At 34.6% G+C, this 21,975-nt stretch overlaps 3 protein-coding genes, 1 long non-coding RNA gene and 1 pseudogene across 6 annotated transcripts; 2 read left to right on the top strand and 3 right to left on the bottom strand.

Moving 5' to 3' along the window:
* Positions 1 to 630: 630 nt before the first annotated feature.
* On the bottom strand, positions 631 to 3,473 carry LOC129877807 (beta-D-glucosyl crocetin beta-1,6-glucosyltransferase-like; annotated as a pseudogene). The gene has a single exon (XR_008763618.1). The product of XR_008763618.1 is annotated as a beta-D-glucosyl crocetin beta-1,6-glucosyltransferase-like (transcript).
* Positions 3,474 to 4,289: 816 nt separating this feature from the next.
* LOC129877716 (chaperone protein dnaJ 6) lies at positions 4,290 to 8,390 on the bottom strand. The gene is made up of 8 exons (XM_055953243.1): positions 8,171 to 8,390; positions 6,810 to 6,908; positions 6,612 to 6,713; positions 5,443 to 5,502; positions 5,252 to 5,358; positions 5,082 to 5,164; positions 4,727 to 4,817; positions 4,290 to 4,640 (listed from the first exon to the last, which is right to left on the bottom strand). The coding sequence occupies exons 1-8, from the start codon at positions 8,303 to 8,305 to the stop codon at positions 4,445 to 4,447; spliced, it is 873 nt and encodes a 290-aa protein (XP_055809218.1). The 5' UTR covers positions 8,306 to 8,390; the 3' UTR covers positions 4,290 to 4,444.
* Positions 8,391 to 9,702: 1,312 nt separating this feature from the next.
* On the top strand, positions 9,703 to 12,122 carry LOC129876909 (zinc finger A20 and AN1 domain-containing stress-associated protein 8-like). 2 transcript variants are annotated; one of them, XM_055952386.1, is made up of 2 exons: positions 9,703 to 9,831; positions 11,360 to 12,122. In XM_055952386.1, exon 2 carries the CDS (start codon positions 11,377 to 11,379, stop codon positions 11,893 to 11,895), a length of 519 nt encoding a protein of 172 aa, XP_055808361.1. In that variant the 5' UTR covers positions 9,703 to 9,831; positions 11,360 to 11,376; the 3' UTR covers positions 11,896 to 12,122. The 2 variants fall into 2 exon arrangements, with proteins under 2 accessions (XP_055808361.1, XP_055808362.1); XM_055952387.1 differs by lacking the exon at positions 9,703 to 9,831 and adding an exon at positions 9,876 to 10,018.
* Positions 12,123 to 12,759: 637 nt separating this feature from the next.
* On the bottom strand, positions 12,760 to 18,640 carry LOC129876907 (transcription factor bHLH48-like). Its single transcript, XM_055952385.1, has 7 exons — positions 18,152 to 18,640; positions 17,936 to 18,067; positions 17,790 to 17,855; positions 15,900 to 15,968; positions 14,388 to 14,459; positions 13,372 to 13,582; positions 12,760 to 13,185 (listed from the first exon to the last, which is right to left on the bottom strand). Exons 1-7 carry the CDS (start codon positions 18,638 to 18,640, stop codon positions 13,148 to 13,150), a joined length of 1,077 nt encoding a protein of 358 aa, XP_055808360.1. The 3' UTR covers positions 12,760 to 13,147.
* On the top strand, positions 17,862 to 18,996 carry LOC129876910 (uncharacterized). The gene is made up of 2 exons (XR_008763436.1): positions 17,862 to 18,023; positions 18,266 to 18,996. It is a non-coding gene; the product is annotated as an uncharacterized LOC129876910 (long non-coding RNA).
* Positions 18,997 to 21,975: the final 2,979 nt, after the last annotated feature.

The raw sequence follows: 21,975 nt of genomic DNA, 5'->3' as shown, positions 1-21,975 counted from the left end.
GTAGGACCATTTCATAAAATGTTGCCAAAAGATTGCAACTTGAATTAGTTGGTGTCATGATGTTAATTACTAGAATTATGATTATAGTTTCATTTTGGTTCTAATTGTAAAGGTGGAAAGCAATAGGAAATCATGTGCTGCACGACAAGACACATTGTCTATTGGATATCTCTCATACAATGTTGATAGTAAAAGATAATCGAAAATGGAAAATGATTTTGGAACATTGGAAAATATTTGGAAAAAAAGCTTCTCTTTTTTTGTTTTAATTTGAGAAAAATATTTGAAAAAGTTGAAACTTTTAGGAAATTGACGAGGAATATGAGATTAAAGTATTTAATTTTGATAAACTTGATTGTTCAGGGTATATTTAAGCAAATCATTTTGAATCAATGTCAAACATAAAGGGATATATTTGTCATTTTCTTATTATGACGAGTTAGTTGTTACTCTAGATTCAACTTAATGCAATGTATTTCGACATAAACTACAAATATATAGGTAAAAGAGTACTAGAATAACACACACTTCAAACTTATGGATTTAAAATCCCTAAGTTCAAAAATTACCAAGATTGAACCCATCAAATTCAAATCCTAAAATAGCTTCTGAAGGTCATATTTTGTGATGGTAATAAAATAATGCACATTATGATAGAAATTTTTCCTTTTTCTTATGCTTCTTGCATTAGTTGAATGAACTAGCTTAGAAAGTTACAATGCTTTTTTTTCCCACTCGGTATTCCGTACCCATTTTAGAGCCTAATTAATCTGGATTGACCACCTATGTAGTGAATTTTGGGGTAAAGCGCTCCCTATCAAGGACGACTACATACATGGCTCAAATCCAAAATCTATGATTCTTCTCATGACAAAGTTGTTTTAGCTCCATAACACTGCATCTATATCTTCCACATTTTTAAATCTGAACTTCTCACCCAAATTTCTCACATTAAATCTCAAATTCTCCCCTGATTTTGTACATATTACATCTTTGATAACTCTTGCTATGTCTTCTCTATGAAGTGCTCCATTTTCATCGCGCAAACCTCCAAAGCTACTCCAATTTCCACTAGCAATTTAGCATTCATAGGTTGATCAAGATCCACAGGCATAGCAATAACTGGAATTCCGTAGTCTATACTTTCTAACAATGACTCACGAATCCACCGATACTCGAATGAGTTGGAATTTTTGCTTGTGGAGCCCATCCTCCCATAACCATCCCTCTATCACCAACTCTCTCAAAAAATCCTTGTGGTAATGCCTCTTCAAGACTTAGATTTTCCCTTTGGGAAACCTAACTACCCATATGAAATTCACAAGGCTAAGCTCTAAACCAAATGGCACTTCTTCCAATTCTTGTTTTGTCAAGAAATAGCCACTCCCAAAAGAGACTAATATAGTTGAGAACTTATCTTTTTTCCCTAACCATTCCATGATCTCCATGTTTCCATCTACACTAGCTATAGGATCTTGAACTAGTGTACCAATTGGCAAGACCTTGAATTTGATTATTTTGGACATATAATCGATGTATTTTCCCTCCATCTCTCTCGACGTGCCTATTAGCATCACGTCTGTAAATTCTTCAGGAGCTCTCACTTCAGGATCATCGTCTTCACGATGTTCTTTAACTAAGTTATGAGCCCTTGTTAGCTCATAAGGGCGTAATCGAAGAGCTTGAAAGGGGAATTCAACATTTGGTTTCACAAACAAGTGGCTGAAATAGGAACACATGGCTGCACAAGAAGTGAAGAATCTAACAGCCGGGATGTCAAGGGAAGAAGCTACCTCAGCAGCCCCCCATTATTGCTAAACATCATGTATTAACAAGTCGGGTTTTCGAGTTCTTAAGATGTTGAGCATATTTGGTTTAGCCATTTTGAGGGCTTTTTGAAGGGTGGAATGGAGATGGAGTGGGAGGCCATTGGTTGTATGATGGTGAGGAGGAAGCTCTTGCAAGTATGGTAATTGGAGTTCCACAAGATGAATTGAGGAACAATAGCTTTCTGGGATTCTTGTTCTGATGAAACTTAGGTTAATAGGTGAAGAACATTCAAACCAAGAAACCTCTATCCGCAAGCTTTTTGGCTAGCTCGAGAAATGGAGAGATGTGACCATACGCCAGCCATGGAAACAATAAAGGCTTCCATTTGGTAGATTTTGTACACATGTTTGTGTATTCGTGCAGGGGCAGATAGTTTGAGAAGATTAAGCTCATACGAATTGCAGTCCGTCTGAGCCCCTCTCAGGGAATATGACAACAAATAGGGGATAGAAGGCTGAGTTCTCAATGCTTTGTAAGTCATTTTCTCTATAGGCATTGCTTTGTGCATCAAAAAGGGACATGAACAAAGAAATGCAACTTACATAGTTGTGTTCTTTTGTCCTATTTCCACTGTGAACTTGTCTCTAATGTTATATTATATACACAGTTTTAAAGTTTCTAATCTTCTTACTCCTCAAGAACAGAAGTTGCTATTTCCTTTAAACTGCAAGATAAATTATAGGTTCTAGTTACAGGACTCCAATGACAATCTTACATATGATGAATCTATGAATAAGAACTTCCTTTGGGTTTCCCACTTGGCGTTTAGTACCCACTTTGGAGCGAGCTCGACTAATCTGGATACCTTCTTTACATACTTCATCTCATTCTTTTCCTCTGTTCCATGTGCAACCAATTACATGGAAATTTGATCTTTATTTAATCCTTCATGTTTCAAAAGGAAATGAGTTTTACTCAAATTACCCCAAAAAAATCAGCTCAAAGCCTTGTTTTTCTTTAGTTTTCGCCTATCAGGTTGTTAATTTCCAGATTATAAATGAATTTTCAGGTATAATCACCTTCAAGTTAGGAGAATTATCACTTCTGGAGCAGACAATAGAGAATAAAATAAAAATTGGGTATAAAAAAATGCAACTTTTTGTAGTCAATAAAATTTTATAATCAGAAATATATACTGCCAAAAGATAAATCTCAATACATACTGAAAGCTCCTAAATCCATCATTCAGAACTGAAAACACATACAATCACCATTAAATCAAAATTCTAGTTCCTGAAGATAGCAGCAACACATAGAAGGAGAGAAGTTCCAACTAAAACACCGGAAGACGGCAAAGCGAAAGCCGCACCTGCGTCAGGTGCCGGCGCCGGAGCTAATCCCAACTCCTGAGCCGACGTTTCAGTCACAGCATAGAAAAAAACAACGATGAATACAATGAAGAATGTGTTGAGAATGCTAGATCGAGCCATTTGATGCACAAATTTAGCAGAAAAAAAGTGACCGGAGATTGATCGGCAAATGAGTGTATAGAAATGAAGAAAATTAAGGTTCAGATGTGTGTGGGGAATTGAAGTGAAGAATTGTGAATTTATAGTGGGGGTTAAGGAGACAGCTGGCGACAGAATATTGATAAGTGTAGTTTACCAACGAAAAGATATTAAACAGCTGGGGAATGTGAAAGCTGTAAAGTTCATTATACCTTATCATTATTTATGGAGTATTATTATTATTGCGTGCAATTATTTGTTCACATTAATTCTTTGATATGGCTGATTCAGATGAATCTTTTTTCTTTTCACTCTATGTTCAATAATGGATTTAGATTTGTATAGTGTAAAAAACATTAAAAAGAAAAAGATTTTTTATTAGAATATAATGTTATAAAATTCGAGATCTGTAGTTAAAAATGAATAAGACATATTTATCATAGTACAACTTTAATAAACATTTTTAGAATTCGACTAATTTATATTTTTTTTTATTTTCTAAGATTAGAACTCGAGACCTAGTCAAGAATTAATTTAGATTTGCATCATGAGAGTAGTCTAAAGAGGAAAAGTTTCCTGACTAAGATTCAAGATTTTTGATTAAATGAAAAGAAATCTTATGATCCTCACGTCTTCTTTTTTTCTTTACTCTTGCCAGCCATTACACCAAAAAAATGAATTAGCCGACCCAATAAACTAGTTTCCAAAAAAGTTACTTCTTCATCATGATATACTTGTTCTAGAATTTGTACTCCTTACTGATAAAATCAATTAGTCTATTCTTTTGTTGGTCTTTGTCAATAAATTAGTTCATCTATCAACTAAATTGACAACGTAGTCTGAAACTCTGAATCTCAGGTCGTATGATGTTTTATCTTAAGACGTTTAACTATAATTTGAGACTTACAAGGACTGAAAAATATTTGAAACAATCATAGTCAAGAAAAACTATCCCCAGAAGATGCCCCTTTGCTCATAAAATGTTCCTCAAACAAATCAAGAAGGTAGGAGTTAAAATAAACAAAGGATGCAGACTTAATATCACTACAACACACAATATACACCAAGAAATGATTAAGCCTTCGAATCCTTGCAGCAAAGAAGCACAACCTAATATAACATGGCCAAGCACAAGAAAACAGCATAAACAACTTTTTGCAGTTGCATTACTTTCGCTTAGATTGCTTCCTGCTCTCCAGTTTTCTTCGGGCAGCTTCAAATTCTTCCTCGCTTGGCTCTGACACAGATGGATCCCCACCATATTTGCAAACCAAAGATGAGAACATAGAATTCATTTTGCCCCTCCGTTCATTTTGTCGCTGAGAAATAATAGCAAACAAATCGTCTGGTTCTTTTTTTGATCTGCAACATTTCATGTTCTCCAGTTAGAATATAGCACTGTCAGAGTTTCAGTTAATGATACATAATAAGATAAAAGATTGACTCACTTTTGTCTACGTTTCAATGGGCTTGTAGGTGGTTTTGTTTCAGACACTTCCTTTGCCCATTTCTCATAGGCTTTGGTTGACTTTATCTCCCCTGTCAAAGTAAAAATATAAGTACCGATCACATTCCAGTGAAGAAAGAAAGAAACATTTTTGAGGGGAGGCTTTGTGCAACCTCAATAACTTTGCCAAACGAAAAAAAACAATAGGAATGTTGATGCAGAAAACAGATGGCTAAACAGTGTTGACAGTCAAACCATTAGATCAAACGACACATCTGTTCCATAATTGTAAGGGCATCATAGAGGACGAATTGTGATGTATACGGATATTTAATATGATGGAAGCTAAACTCTACCTGCTGCTATAGCCTCATCCAGAATATCTTTGAAGCGGTGTGAATCTAATTTGACATCAGAGCAAATCATGGAGCAAAAGAGCCTACAGAAGATTGCATATTAGGTGGCGACATAGAAATCAAAGCATTAGAGAGGAAAGAGCATATAGCATCTAGCTTTCGGCTCATACCTCTTCATTTTACCCTTATACTTCTTGTATAGATCAATCAAGTCTGTCCTCTCCGACTCAGATCCTCTATAATTAGCTTCAAACTTGTCAATATCAGCCTCGGTAATCTGAAAAAGACATGCGTTGGTTCCTCCAATGTTAAGAGTGTCTACTACTCAATTAATAAAGCAGAGTAATTATGTTACTGTTACCTTTGGATGCATAGCTCGGAAAAACTCCTTCAAGTTTTCAACAACATCTCCTGCCAGGTCCTGTTAATAGGAGATGATTATATTTTAAAGATAGGTGTCAGTGAGGTGTGCCCCATTAGCATTTCAGCCAAAAAGACCATTCTATTATCTATTCTCAAATTCAGATTGAAAAGAATGTTTACAATCGCTACCATTTTGAGAATCTCAATATATAAGAGTGATATTACAAAGAGTTAGATATCAATTAGACTTGTCTACAAGAACCAAAACAATAAGCTAGATCAACATAAAAGACACCATACATGCATGTCTACTGTGACATTAACTTTGTTGTGCACAATGTGCAGGATTGACCCTATATAAGAAAAGACAAAAAAGAAATATGCATCACACGCACAACCAAACATTATGTTTGGTTGAGGGAAGGGGAGAGGAAGTTGATTTGCTTCCCCAAGGGAAGATTGGTCATCCTAACCCTTTGGTCAGTATTACCTATAAAGGAAGTTAAACAGATCTCCTTACTCCTTCCCTTCCCTAACATGGAGGCCAGATACCTCTCCACTTCCCCATTCTTTCACAACCTAGGAAAAACAAGTCAAATAGCACAGCACTACCTCCTTTTATTCACCTTCACTTACCCCCTCTTTTCACCTTAACCAAAGTAGGTTTAGACAAAGAATTGGCTTGAATGTTAGTTTCTAAAGAAAACTGTATGAAGGTTAAATTTCAGCTTTACACTTAAAAAAGAGCTGATCACCCCCAAACCCAGCTCACAGTCACCTTCAGAATTTATTACATGATAGTAATAAGATTTTGGCTCACTGTCATAACAATGAAACAATCATTTTACTACACCGCACCATCATATGCAAAAACCACAAGTAAAAAGTTCCAACATTTTGGCTCGAATGTTAGTTTCTAAAGAAAACTGTATGAAGGTTAGATTTCAGCTTTACTCTTAAAATAGAGCTGATCACCCCCAAACCCAGCACACAGTCACCTTCAGAATTTATTACATGATAGTAATAAGATTTTGGTTCACTGTCATAACAATGAAACAATCATTTTACAACACCGCACCACATATGCAAAAGCCACAAGTAAAATGTCAAGAGTTTGCAAGGATCACAGAAAAAGAAAAAAAAAAGAACAACAGCAATATGACTCACAGCATCATCAACACAGCCTGTCTGATCATAAAGTGCTCGCTTCTCCTCATCACCAAGAATTGATATCACTTTTTGCAACTGCTGAAATTTCTCTTTCGCTTCCTATTGCAAAATGTAAATTTCAGATAATCCATCTTCAAATTAGCTTATATATACAACAAACTGGGGCAAACCATACTCAATCATGCAGCCATTTACCTCATCATCAGGATTCTTATCAGGGTGAAGTCGCAGAGCCAACTTGTAATATGCCTTCTTTATTTCTTGCTGTGATGCTGTTGTTTCGACCCCAAGAATCTACAAAGTAGATGCCTTGTTAGTATTGCATCTCTTCCTTTGAACAAAGTAAACCAAAAATAGCAGTAACTCAACACCAAAAAGAAAAGAGTGTGCTTAGTTTGTGGAAACATCTCCCAAACCATTATTCCATAGGTTCTGCTCATAAAAAATTATTTATATGGCTTCATTAGTAGGCATATCACATGCCTAAGACAATTTAGCACTATTTCTACAGCAATACATGCCGGTATTTACATATTCACAGAGAGAATTTATCTTAGTTTTCTCAAATCAAATCTGTAGCATATTTATTTCTTTATGCATACCGTAAAGCAATAGCAATTAATACCCCCTATATCCAACAAGATATCCAAAATTTGCAGTTTGCACAAAAAAACACATAAGGAGTCACTAGCCGGTGCAGAGATGCTCAATCATTACAACTATAAACTCAATGATCTTTAAGGCAAAATGCAGCACTAAGACTTCATTAGTTAGTGCTTCACATAATTCAGACAGTTCAACATTCTTTGTATAGCTACAAAGAAATCAACTTGGCAGGATACGTGCACATACAACAAATGCATGAATATACATATCTACAAAGGGAGTTTATCCTACAACTTTCCAGTCTAATTCGTATGATAGATATTTCTTCTTGTATAGTTTTTTTCTTTTTTTTTTGAAACTGATAATGCACTTCTTGCCTAATATATTTCAATAACAATTACTATGCTCAGTAGCAGAGCAAGAAATCCTAATAACGGGATCAATTTTTTTAAAAAAAAAAAAACTGTGCAAAGATTTGTTTTTACGCTATTTGTACAGGAAGGGGATTCAATTAAACCCCCTTTCAACACACTTAGCTCCATCACTGAATACACTCCCATAAGAAATTTGAAGCTTTTTCACGCCAAAAACATATTGATCAAATCTCATTCAATACAACTACAAACTCAATGATCTTCCGGGCCAAATAAAGAGGGAAAATTGGTACAAATCTTCAACATTGAGTTTTATTAACTCAAAACACTATAATTAACTTGCAAACCCCCAATAACATACTAGATAAATCAAGCATAAAATTCAAAATACAGAAATAAACAAAAATCATACACAAATACAAAAACTTAAACATTAAGGCAAATTTCATATCTACTTCAAGCACATACAAACAGTGATATGTAGTTTCCGCCACTCAAAAATGCTAGATCCACCTACACAAGGTTTCAAAAAAATGCTTGAAATCAGGTAACCGTAGAAAGAAAAATTACTAGTACCTCATAAAGGCTCTTCTCGCGCGAGGAAGATCCTTTCAACCTCTCTTCGTTTTCATTCATTTCTACGTCGTCGGAGTTGGCGTCTTCTTCAAAATTCTCCACCGGAACCCTAGCCGTCTTCTTTCCCTTTCCCATACGGCAAATCTGAAGATGCTTACACTACTTGAGCACGCAAAAGCGATCGATGATTCGGAATGCAAAAGGAAATTTTGAATTGACTTTAACTAATCAGACATTTATAAAGGGGCAGGATTCCCGCCACATTGACCCTCAACTCACCGAGTTCCCGCCAGGCGACACTAGAGATTTATCGACGGTTAAGATCTTGGCCACGTAAGGTAGAGGAGAACATACAACCGCCCGATTAATTTGAGTGTGAAATACATTTCGAGACAAGTTCACGATACTTTTGACACCTTTTCTAAAAATTAGTCCAAACCATACACAAAATAATAACATATTTAATATATGTCCATAAGGTAGAATATTAATTTGAGGAGGATAATACGTGTGCAATCAATTTATTTTTATCTTACGAAGGTTGAACGGTTATTTTGTAAGATACACGATTTAATTAAAGTAATTTAAAATAAACTTGAAAAAAAATGAAGAGCATAACAATATCAGCAACAAATAATACAATAATCAAAATCAAAAGAAATAACATATGCTAATAAAAAAAAAATCAAAAAATAAAATAATAAGAGAATGATACAGAGGCAACGCTAATTAAAGAATAGGGAAGCGTTATTATAAAAGACTACTACTATGAATACTGAAATGAGAAACTAAACACGCTCAACTATCTTTTAATTTTTTTACCATAATTCTCAATTTTCATTTTCGCATATCTATAATCATGTTTTAGTTAGTTGAAAAAAAAGTAAATATCCCATTAATCATCTCTTTACAATATTACTTCTTTGGCATATCTTTTCCCTTATATATCCTATCACAATCAACCTCTCACGCCTCTTAACAAAAATATTTATGCATCTTCTTTTTATATATCTAAATCATCTCAATATCGTTTACCTTATTTTTATCCGCCACAAAATTGACCATCCCTCCCAACCCCATTTTTTGAAGAGGCCATAACTCAATCTGTTTACTAGTTTTACTTATTTAAATTTAATTCAACCTATCTTTGGACCCCTATAAATATCATCATATGAAATTGACATGCTAGTGACATATATTTTATTTTATTTAAACATACTTGATTACCCGGCGAAGAAGTTACGAGCCTTAAAAGAAGGAAAAAATAATACACAAAACATATTAATTATGGCAATAAATTATTACTTAATATTGAGATTAAATTTAATAGGAAGATTTCGTAAGGAAAAAGAAATGGCAAAACGGTAAATTAGAAGTTCGGTAAGGGTAGGTGAAGAATAGAAGGCGTGCAAACTCCTAAAAGCGTTTGTTTGATTTGAAAGTAATTAGTATTCCTAAAATTACAATTATTAAATAAAAGAATTCTTAAAAAAAGAAAGTTAATAATTAAATTAAATATAAATAAAGGAAAAAAATTAATTTTCTTCATTTTTTACAATTCAATCCTTCTCTCCTTTTCTCTTTCTTCTCTCTTTTCAGGTCTCTCTCTAATTTTTCTCAATTTCGTCCTCTTTTCTTCGCCTCTCTATTCTTCGATTCAGGTATCAGAGATTTTTGCCCTTTTTTTGTTTATGTCGTTTATTTGATGTTAATTTTGTGTTTTTTTTCTTTTTTTTTGCATAATTTTTGATTATTTTTTTTGTTAATCTGGGGATTCTAGGACTTTTTTTTCTGGGTTTCGAATTTGAGACTAAAGATCGGGGAAAGTTTTCGATTTGATTGGTGGGGGTGAGTTATTTTGATTTATTGTTTTAGGGTTTTCTTCAATTTTCTAAAAAAAGGGAAAATTGAACATGTATTCATGTGTTTATGTATTAAAAAGGGGGTTTTGGGGGGTGCTTTGCTAGATTTGGATTATTATGGTGCTTAATTTTATATGTTATGGGGTGTTTTGTATAAAGTTTTGATTTTTAGGGATATTGCTTTACAACCCAAGTAGGAAATTGCTGAATTTGTGTTTATTAGATGAGAACTTACTGTATATTTGTTGATGGTTAAGTATTGATGCTATCTGAATCATCTGAACAAACTATGAATAAGAAGTTGAGTTCTGTGCTGAGTTGTGGTTTTATGTGTTGTTGATTTTTTTTGGCTCTTTTGGTTCATGAAATGATCAACAATGCCTCAATCCCAATTCCCAAACTAGTTGGCTTCAGCTATACGAATCGTCCGTAGTCGTTACAGGATTTGTCATTTTCTACCTATAGTAAGACTATTTCTACCCTGATCATCAAACCCAATGCAATCCTCTGCCTTTTTTCTGTTCATCATCTTAATTAAATGATGGAGCAGGAATACAGAGACATCAATATGTGTTTTTTAGTTATTTGGAATGTTGTGGTGGTGGTTGTTAAAAGTGACTACTTCTACCCTCTTTAGACCCCACCAGTGGTATTTTTCTGTTGTTGTTGTTGTTGTTGTTGTGTGATTTACTCAATTGTACTTTAATAAATTTTCAGTTTCTTAACAGGAGGTCTAGTTGGATAAACTTGATTTTTTGGGTTTGTGAGGGCGATGATTGGTGATGTTACATAAATACCATTCACGTCGAGATGATCGCTTGTTGAGCCAGGTTATAGTTTTCCACGTTGAGAAGGATTAAGTAGCGACATAAAGGAGTGCCTTAATCCTGGATAACTATTCATTCAAACATAGTTGTCTCGGCATCTCTGAATTATACCTGTGCATTCAGTTCTGAAAAGAAACGAATTGAGCGAGTTCATGCTGTATACAATAAGTGATAAGCAAAAGAAAAATATTCTTTAGACTGTGTTGTATTTGTGTAGATAATCAAGTTTATTAGTAATGGTCCTTTTAATGGCTACCTTGGATTGCTGAATTCCATGTTAAATTTATGATAAGTGATATGATGACAATGACTGAAGTGCAACTGTTTGCTTACCACAAGGTTACAGTGATGTCTTCCTGTCGATATTTACCACTTGCTTGTGTTGTCATGACAGCAACCATGTTTGATCATTTCGGTGTTCAATAGTTGAGGAACCTCCGTGTTTCTTTGTTATGATGATGGATATGTGCATAATGAAATTGTGGTGTGGCAAGTGGCAGGTTAACTGCTGCACAAAATGGAGTCTTCCAAAGAGACAGGCTGCCAAGCTCCAGAAGGTCCCATCCTTTGCATCAACAACTGCGGGTTCTTTGGTAGTGCTGCCACCATGAATATGTGTTCCAAATGTCACAAGGACATGATACTGAAGCAGGAACAAGCTAAATTTGCAGCAACATCAATTGAAAACATTGTTAATGGAAACTCAGGCAGTAATGACAAAGAGCCTATTGTCACTGGTGCAATCAATGTGCAACCAGGATCAGCAGACTTAAAGGTTATCTCTACAGAAGCATCTTCAGATCTATCCTCAGGTCCAAGTTCAGAGGTGAAGCCAAAAGAGGGCCCAAGTAGGTGCACTACTTGCCGCAAGCGTGTGGGTTTGACAGGATTCAATTGCAAGTGTGGAAATCTTTTCTGTGCTGCTCATCGTTACTCTGAAAAGCACGACTGCCCATTTGATTATAAGAATGCTGGTCGGGATGCTATTGCTAAAGCAAATCCTGTCGTTGTAGCAGAAAAGCTAAACAAGATCTAGGAAGCATCTATCGAATGTTTTATATGAACTGAAGTACGATGTTCTTGCTTTAAAATCTGTTGGGTCTTCCTATAAGTTGGCCTTTTGTCGTATAAGGTGTCCCTTAGATTTCCAATGGTATAAGTGATGAAACTGGGCACATTCATTCTATCTCCAGTTTGTAAGTTGTTATTTATGCTGGCTTGGTGGATATCATCTTTGGACTCATAGTCCTTGTTCTTTCTCAATCTTTCTTTTTCAGTTTGACGTACAGTGCAGAACGACTATCCTTTGATAAGGGGAAAAAAGGAAAAACAAAGTGTCATGTTCAGTGGTTTCATGTTTTTTCATCCTTTGTCAATTTGCTTGTGTTATCTGATATATGTTATTATCAATTCATTCTACTCAAAATCATTTGTTTGATGTTTGTCACTTTCTCAATTCTGAAGGTGATGTCTATTTTGTTGGAGATGCTATGATTTGGAGGCATTAATTAGTGATAGGGATATCGTTCCGAGTTTTTTGAAAATGTTGCAGGGGTGTGATAAGACCAGCCTTTTAGTGAATCTAACACGAGTGCGGCAAGCCCTCAGGCTTTGTTTTGGTTTAGTTGTAAGAGTGTAGCCTTTGGTTTAGTTGTAAGAGTGTAGCCTGTGATGTGTGAATTATGCGCGATTTTTGTTTCATGAGTTACCCCGAATGATCCAAATACTACTGTAGTACTGTTGTTATGGCTTTACTCACATCAATATGCGGGTAATACCACAACTCATTACAAGTTCAAACCTTGCGATAAACAAAACCTTGATATTTAAGTAGAGAAGGATAAAGGACAGATTATCTATCCATAGAATTTCGAAGCTGTCTCTCAGCAGAAGGGTTAAATAACGCGAAATCTCATCTGCATAACAATGTAGTAGTCACTACTAGTCTGTTCTTGTTTTACAACTACGAATCAATCAATCATCTCGCGTACCAAGTATCAGATTGAAGGACCCTGCGTTCGTATAGACAAATCTTTCTGCATACAATATATATATATATATATACATATATATATATATGTTATATAAATAGAAATAAGGGATACAAGCAATTTTCTCCCTCTCTAGCACAGATCAATCTGGAGTTTCTCCTTGCTGTTTGATTAGAGGAAGGTGAAACCCAAAATCTGAATTCTTGATAACTCTCTTCTCCGGCACTTGCTGCTATCAACTAATATGTCCGATATAATATATACAGCTAATCACTAGTAAAAGACTTGCTTCTTCTTTCATAGCTCCATTTTCAGCTGATTTGGGTGTAAAGATGCTGCAAAAATCAGAAATATGATGACTAGCTATGAAGCTCCTTTGATTTGTGCTGCATTCCATATCGGTTTTAAGTTCATAATATATATGTTGGATGCCAAGTCCTAAACTTTTTGCAGCTTGGTTGGTGCCAAGAGGAAATGAACTTGGAGAAATTAGCAACACAGGCCATTAAGTTGGGATTTACCTGAATTTGCTGAGGAATCATATGTCAACAGTGAGTTCTCTGGAGTAACAAAGCTAGAATTGTCTTCTAACCTTCCCCAGACAGGCTGATGGAACCCTTCAAAATGCCATAGATGTTGATATTGGTTTCTGTTCCCGTTGGTTTGTCCCTCGGCCCAGATAGGTGGCACAACCATGTCTTGTAAGTTACTCTCCACATGGGAACCACTCCGCTAATTTTCAAAAAGTAAATTGAAACTCTTTAAGGGAATGATCAGAAGTTTAGAACATCATGAAGAATATCTCATAAATGTTTGACATTGTAAGCAATTAATCACTCACTCTAAAACTAGTCATATAATAACTAGAAACAAAGACCGAAAGGTGTTGCCTTGAGATATTTGAACTATCATAATCAAACATACAAGCTGGCATTCTTTGTAATTAAATTGCAGTGAAACATGATAATGTACAAAATTTGTCGTTTCCAGCGTTCTAGATGTCATGACATGAGAAGTTTAAACTTGCAGAAATGTTGACAGTATAACATGGCCAAGTCTCCTATCCTGATGTGTATTAAATAGAGGACCCACTCAGAGAGGTAACTCCAGAGGGTAACAACATTGTGGTATGGTCACAAGGCAACCTTTCAGGTGACCACATATCAGAAAGGACAGTTGAAAGTGTAAATCTGCATAGTAAGGCAGACAATAATGGTGGTCCATAATTGACCCTGCTCTAGCATTTTGGTTGGTCAAGAAGCACATTTTTCAAAATTTTACGCGGGGATCAAGAAAAATTACAGCGAGTAACTATAGAACAGTTATATTGTGAAATCTCTTCTTTTAGGTGGTCTTATAAGCTGATAGTGAAGTGTAAACAGATGGGATGTCATCATAGAAGAAACAAAACTAACAAAATTACCATATGACGCTTTATTTAACAAATTGAGTAAATAGGATGACATAAAGTCATAAAACAGAGCATCATTAGAGTAATCTCACAATAGTAATAAAGTTGACAAGCAATGGAACTTACTTCTGCTGCAAAGAGACTGTCGAGGTTAAAATCAACTCTCGGGTTAACCGCAGCAAGTCTCATTGATAAGAACTACAACCAAACAGCTCTCCATCAGGAAAAAGATCAATGAAACCAAATAAAGCATCTATATTACACCAAGCAATGAGAGGAAAAAGTTACTTTCTCGAAGGTCATGAAGGTTCATGTGTGGGATTCCCACATTATGTCAAAAGATGCAGGAGGTGCAAATGCATTCGTCTGTACAAGGCCTGAACATGCTAAGGCAGTACATGCAGGCTCCCACATCCCAATTTCATTTTTGAATATTAAGCAAGATTGCTGAAATTTTTATTGACTTCCTATAGATGTTTAAGTTCACCCTGACAAAACTCAGACTATGATTGTGTTTCCTCAAAAAGGCAGAGTTGCTCCTCAGGTATGAGTTCATCGGTTCTCCTTTTCCTTATGACTGTATGCTAACAAGAGAGCCAGTGGCGGATCCAGAATTTTAAGGTCGTGGGTGCTCCCTTAGCTACAGTGGTGGATTCAGAATTTTGACTAAATGAGGTTAAAATATAAAGAAGTAAAATCGCGTAGAAGCCAAGAAGTGTCAATATAATATATATATATATATATATACCTAACTACACAGTATAATTTTCCGATGAATGAGTCGACACCCCTCAAGTATATGTGCCTTCGCCATTGCTTAGCTACCAATCATAAATATAAGTGCAAAAATTTTAACACTTGTAATAAAAAAGACAATTATATTTAAGCACGATAGTGTAAAAAAAAACATCAATAAAAAAATTACAATAAAAATTATCTTGGATAAGAAAAAATGAAATTTTTCTTTATAAAATTTTTATTTAGGAAAAGTTAAGAAAAAAACAGCAATCTGCATTGGAAGACAAAAAATAAAAGAAAGTCTAATTAGAATAAATAAGTAAGAGAAGAATTAATTTGTAAACTAAAAATAATGTCTTGAGATGGAATCGAACTGTGACACAAAAAGCAATCAATGACCTTGAGCACCCATATTCAACCACCACGCCAATTAAACCATTTAGTCCATGGGTGCTTGCTAATAATATTTATACATTTTTACTTAATTTCTATATAAATATACACAGTTTGATACGAGGCTACTGGGTGCTCTAGCACCCGGAGAGCTCCATGTGGGTCTGCCCCTGAAGAGAGCTGATGAGAAATCAAAGAACTGCTATAGTTCTCCATGCCCCTTACCTCCGGTAGCTGATAATACAAGTTTTCTTCTCTCTTGTTAATAACTTAAGCAAACTATTGCAAGAATTGAGGAGTATCGGGTTAAGGCGCTGTACCTGCATAGGGGGCTCTAAGTTTTGGAGAAATGACTATCTAGAGGGATAAAATATAATACTGTAGTGGAGTGAGATCTGGACGTGTCGCATTTGCATTTACACCTAAAGGCTAAAATATCATAATCAATATAGTCATCTGCAGATTTCAGCACTAATAAATCAGATGCAAGGATTTCCGAGAACTGACCTCCACTTGACGCTGTAGGGACTGTACATGGTTGATGATCTCATCCAACACCATTGCAGTACCTGAGATCTGCAAATAGTCCAAGCTTTAGAATGTGCTGATTGAAAGATCTTCAGATGTCTGCTAATTAGCCACTAATTAATCACCATATATTTCTGCTTGGCCTCAAAATAGCCAATGTATGTTGAGCCACAGCACAAGAAGTTAAAACAGAACAGAAATACACATCCTTTTAAGTCTTGAATACATTACACTGACAGTTAAAGATGATAAAAGTTCCTTCAGAGTCGATAATTTTTTTAAAGCACTTAGAATAAGTAACATTACGGGCAGAAATAGGCAATCTTATCATAGAGGTATAGATTATGAACCACCAGGTGAGCGCCCTCACAGCAAAGAAAAGAAATAAACAGCAAACTAACTCCACAGGAAGAAGTGAGTCATAATAAGCAAAATCATATTTTTTTCGTTCTATTAATCTTTCGCCTTAAACCAAAATCCTTTTTTTCATATAATCACCACGTAAAATGCTCCAAACCACTGGTTTCTTATTCAAATGATTGTTCCCCAATATAACAAACATAAATAAAAAATTTAAGATGGAACTAACTATTCGAAAACAACCTACAGCAAGGGATCAAACTCGTATATATATTGTTTAATAGTTATCAAATTGGCCAAGTCACAAGTGGCTGGGTTACTAGTCTCATAAACATACTCCAATAATCCTAAGTTGAACAACAGTTTGGGTTTGAGCCTTTGAGGTAGGCACAAAGTTCATTTTCTCAACATATAACTGCATTTTCATTTTGCTATGGTTCTATTTTTGTTGATAATTTTTCTTTTTGCTATGGTAAAGTGTATGTGTACTGTGGCCTTTCTCATTCTACTTCTAAATTGAACTAGCAATCGGCTTTGGGTTTGGATTAGGTCAGATATCTGTTTTCTCAACACATATCCAAATAACAGTTTGTGACAGTTGAAACAGACATAACACCAACCCCCTAATTAATTTTAATTATCGTGGTGTCTGGACCAATGAGCCTTGACTAATTTCATGACGTATGTGATAACTTCCACCAACATAAGTATCCGGTGTTAACTCTGTCCATCAAGACTTGAATAGACGTGAACAAATAACCTAGTATTTTAGCCTCCTATGAGATTTATACATGAAACCTCATGGTTTCGACTCATTTTATAAACCACTAGGTCACACCCTGGCTGCAACTTTGTTCTAATAAAGCATTCCTTATCCCTAAAATCATTCTAAGAAAAACAACTTTTCAAGTATCAATTTTTCTTTATAAAAAGAGGAAAAGACCCTTGTGAAATGACAAGATTGACCCAAAAAAGTACTCCATTCGTTTTAATTTATTTGTCTTAATTATTTTTTTTGTTTATTTAAATTTAATAAAAGAACCGTCTTTTTCCTTTTTGACTATTCTTTATATCTAATTTTCTAATGACATGTTTATTACCATAAAGATTAAAGAATTTTTAATACTTCTACGTATCTTTAATTTAAGACCACAAAATTTTACTTTTTTTTTAATTTCATACCAAATAAAAACAAAACAAACAAATTAAAACGGAGCTAATAGCTGACTGAAAAGTTTTTACCCATCCATCAAATGCAAGGCAATAAAGCTGAAACAACAGTAAAATTGTCCCCCACTTTTGTTGGTGCAAAACCCATCACCTTTTTTCATTAAGAAAAAGGTGAAAACGACTGATTTTGCACAGAAAAATCTAATCAATAATGCAATGAAAACAATCACAGTACAGATATTTTCCTCCATCCGTAATTACAACTATTAATTAACAATCAGTACAACTTATTTAACTATCATTATGATTTAATTAATACTGATAAAAGTGACAGCCTACCTTGTTACATCCTGGGACCAGCTCTTGTAGTAACTTCATCCTAGCATTAATCTTCTCTCTCCTTGCCTACATATATATATAATTAAAAGCTTAATTAGATGTGTAATTACCATGTTTAGCAAAACATTAGAAGCTCTTAATCTTACTCTTTCTGCTAAACTATGGCTATCAGTGGCTTGGCCCCGACGCGCTCGGACATGAACGTATGGTAGCTTCTCGTCGCCGTCTTCTGAGGTATCGTTTGCTGATTTTTTCCCCTTTTTTGTAGTTTCTTTTACCTGAATTTCGCAGAAAATTATTCATCAAACTGAAATTGCTATCTAAGGAAAAATTATACTATTTATATATATATATATATATACCTTTTTCTCGCGTTCCTTTCTCTTGGTTGATTTCTGATTAACCATTGGATTGGAAGTCGCCGGAGATGAATTGTTGTTGAAGTCGGAATCTATGGGTTCTTGCTTGACGAACAGTGATTTTGAGCCGGAATTTGAAAGGGTTGAATTGGACTCCGGGGAATTTCCGGCAGCGGCGAAGACGGAGAACTTAGATGCTCTGTCGATCAAAGCGAAATCTGAAGGAAAAATCGGAGGAGGAGGAGGATAACGATAGGGAGGTTCACTGATAGCAAGCTTATCTGATGCCATTTTGTCAGTTTCCGGTGACTGAACCAAAAGCTCCACCGCTTGATTCGGCGGAAGTCCAAGTAAAGCAGTGAAAGAACTTCCAGCTTCCGACGTAACAGACAAGATTTCCTCACCAAATTGATGAAACCCAGTTCCTATTTCTCCCATTTTAGCTCCGCAATTCTCGGATCTAGCTTCCATTGACTCTATCAGATTATCCATTTCGCACAAAAATCAAAACCCAACTTTGATACAACACAGATAACCCAATTCCAGAATGAGACTAAACAAGAAACACCCAAGTTCAATCTATGGTCAATTTGTACAGTTCCTCCAATTTCGTTATTACTGCAAACTTTTAAACAAACCCCACAAATTTATTCCACAGTAACCCCACAAATTCGAGTCAATGAGCTTCAGAACACTAACAAATGCAAGATAAAATGGAGGTATTAGAACACTTTTTGAGTGAAAATGAAGCTTTCTATACACTTCTTCCTCTCTCTTTTTTCTTTTTGTTGCAATTTTTGCAGTGTTTTTTTTTTCTTTCTATATGGAGTTATTATTATGAGCTTCAATGGCGGTCTTCTCTGCAACTCTGTGTGGTCTCTCTTATCTTTGACTCTATGGAAAAAGGATTTGCCCTTTCTGCTCTGTAGCCGCTGCCTTAAAGCAATGTTTGCTTTGGTTTTTGTGCACTTACCAAAATCTTAAGGTACATTTGACACAAGTAAATATAAAATATTTATAAACCCAACTCTAGGTGATATTTGAGGTACATACATACCTAACGCACCGTAATATATCTCGTGAAATTCTATTAGTAATTTTTATAAAAAGTAAAATATATGCAAATTTTATTATTATCTTACAAAAAGTTAAACTTTAACTCAAGTGCAATAAGATTCATAGATACAGGAGGAGGAGATAATAATAAAGAGACTATGACAAGTAACAAGGTAAGTGCAAAGTCTGCTATTGAAAAAGAATCGAAAACAATAATAAAATAATGTAATAATCGAAATATAATAAATAATATATTAAATGATATTTGAGGTACCATTGTAAAAATAACTTACTAAGGGTTCATTTGATAACGATTAAAGTTATGCGGGTAAAAATAAATGTTCACTCTTATTTAGTTAGTTTAAAAATTTTAAAATAATTTATTATTTAATTTTAAATTTATTTTTATTATTAATTATTGTCGTTTCCCACGACATATAACTAATTGAACTCCATGAGTCGTTTTTTGGGTATGAAACTTTATCAATTTTTTACACTTAATTGTGCAAGTTTAAACTCCCATATGTCGATCAATAGCGTATGGAGTATAAATATCTAGTAAATTTCGAACATTAATATAGTTTCACTTATCAAATCTTTGTTATTGGAATTATTTTGTGTTTTAACTAAGAATATTTTCATCCATATGTTATTTTCATCTTTAAAAGTATTAGTTATTTTTTAATTACAATAACAATCGAAAAATTCATTTATTATTCAAACTATAATTTTATAATTCATCACACTGATTATAAAATTCGAGTAAATAAATAATTAAATTTTAAAAAAATAGTTCAACTTGATAACTCGATAAGCTATATTTGTACTAGAAATTCTTTTTTTTCTTTAAAAAATAAAATATAAAGAATTGAAGTAAGTAAAAAGGCGTAATGAATCGGGTGGGCTTTATTGTGGGCTCATCGGATTCTTACCCAACCTGACAATGTTTTAATAACAGTCCATGACCTGTCTTTTTCTTTACATTTATGTGTTTTTTTTTGTTTTTTTTTTGTTTTCTCTTAAGGGCAGTCCGGTGCTCCCGCTATGCGCAGGATTCGGGGAAGGATCCGATCACAAGGGTCTATTGTACGCAGCCTTATCTTGCATTTTTATCAAAGGCTGTATCTTTTTTTTCTTTTCTCTTACTCCCTATTTATTGCGCGTCGGGTATCTATTCTCGATTTATAATTAGAAGAACTTGTTTTTTTTTTTTTTTTTTTTTTTAAGGGAACATACCCTACACGAGGCTCCCACCTCTCTTGCACATTCAGGGGTTGAGCAGCACCCCCAAGCCTTAACATAAATAAACAAAATAAAAATACAAGGAGGGGGACATAAACCTTACCTTCGATCCTATGTTGGTTCATAAGTCGGCTAACCTATTAAGGTCAGCTAACTAATCCCCGATACAAAAGAGAAGCTAATTATAACTAGAAAGCCGTAAACCTATGAGAGGACTCCTCCCGGTATAAAATTAGAAGAACTTGTTGAATTTTGAAAGATATATTTGATTATTCTATTTATAAAATGTGCTCAATATGTTTAAGAGTAATGTCCATGACATGGTTATGCAAAGTACTTTTTGAGTTGTTCTTTATTCGAAACGAGCTACTTGATCTCTTATAAGTACTCATACATATATTAATTTTATGATTCATTGTAGATGCTCTTTTTATAGTTAAGTGGTAAACTAAATACATATTACATGTGAAGTGGCTAGGAAGAAGTGTAAGTACAAGTGAGAGTTGTTGAAACTAACATATTAGAAGGTCAATTTGCAATTGACTCATCGGATTCTGTAATATATATCAAGTATTGAATTTCGTTATTTTTTTCATCAATGCGAGAGCCGAGATATCTGTTGTCGAGAGTCGCTTTTATTTTAAAAGAAGCAAGCACGCACACCACGAAGTGGGCACGAGAGGTAGAGTATCAATTTAGTATTTCGTGGCGCTTTTCGCGCCACAGAGGCTTTCCCGATGTTTAAACTTGTTCACATGTCATTCTGCTTTGCAAATTTCAACAATGATTCTTCCACAAATTCACCTATGAAAACCGTGTTACGACTTCTCCTTCCTCTGAAGGTCACTTGTGGAATACTGAAAAGGTCTCTTGTTCATGTATTGCCTTATATAGACTCAACTTTTGCTGCAAAATAGTTATTAAAGTTATTATGGCACCTTCTTATAGCATATGAGTTAATTAGCAATTGGACCAAAATGAAAGAAAAGGGAATAAAGTTTTGGGGCATTTGGGAATCTTCTACACGCAAGCGTAAATTGAAGGGTGAGATTTTGTCAGAATAAAAGCTAAAGGGTTGTCCAGGCAAATTTGGCAATAAACTTCAATTCTTAAAAACTGATTAGTTAGCAGCGCCTATAATGGGCCAACTTCTAATTTGGACTATAAGAGCCCATTTAGCCTAACCGCAGAGTAATTTATGTAACGTTTACTTATCACTTTTCTTTTATCGTGAAATTTAAAATTTTATAAGTAAAACTTTTGGGATATCGAGAGACGAAAAGGTAGCTATTTGTAAATTTTACTCGATAATTAGATCTTTTACGAATTATGAGCTCTTGTTCTACTACTACAACTTTTGTTTTAGTATCTTTGCTACGAAGAGGCTCAACAACATCAATAAAATGTTCAATATATTTTATAAGTGGGGTCTAGGGAGAATGGAGTATACGTAAACTTTAATCTTATTTTTGTAGAAATAAAAGGGTTGTTTTCCGCAAATCCTCGACTCAAGAAAAATAACTTTTTAG

Source organism: Solanum dulcamara, chromosome 12 (genome assembly GCF_947179165.1).
Source record: "Solanum dulcamara chromosome 12, daSolDulc1.2, whole genome shotgun sequence".
Lineage (NCBI taxonomy): Eukaryota > Viridiplantae > Streptophyta > Magnoliopsida > Solanales > Solanaceae > Solanum > Solanum dulcamara.
Note: the sequence above shows the minus strand (reverse complement) of the source record. Positions and strands in the feature narration are given on the sequence as shown.

What these genes read in the sequence shown, in the direction of transcription:
- LOC129876909 (XM_055952386.1), top strand. Translation starts at nt 11,377, where the DNA reads ATGGAGTCTTCCAAAGAGACAGGCTGCCAAGCTCCAGAAGGTCCCATC.
- LOC129877716 (XM_055953243.1), bottom strand. Translation starts at nt 8,305, where the DNA reads ATGGGAAAGGGAAAGAAGACGGCTAGGGTTCCGGTGGAGAATTTTGAA. An exon ending in CAGGCTGTGTTGATGATGCT is followed by an intron (nt 5,503 to 6,611) that starts GTGAGTCATATT and finishes TCCTATTAACAG; the next exon opens with GACCTGGCAGGAGATGTTGT. An exon ending in GGATGAGGCTATAGCAGCAG is followed by an intron (nt 4,818 to 5,081) that starts GTAGAGTTTAGC and finishes TTACTTTGACAG; the next exon opens with GGGAGATAAAGTCAACCAAA.
- LOC129876907 (XM_055952385.1), bottom strand. Translation starts at nt 18,640, where the DNA reads ATGGATAATCTGATAGAGTCAATGGAAGCTAGATCCGAGAATTGCGGA. An exon ending in GCCATAGTTTAGCAGAAAGA is followed by an intron (nt 17,856 to 17,935) that starts GTAAGATTAAGA and finishes ATATATATGTAG; the next exon opens with GCAAGGAGAGAGAAGATTAA. An exon ending in TGATTCCTCAGCAAATTCAG is followed by an intron (nt 13,186 to 13,371) that starts GTAAATCCCAAC and finishes TGATTTTTGCAG; the next exon opens with CATCTTTACACCCAAATCAG.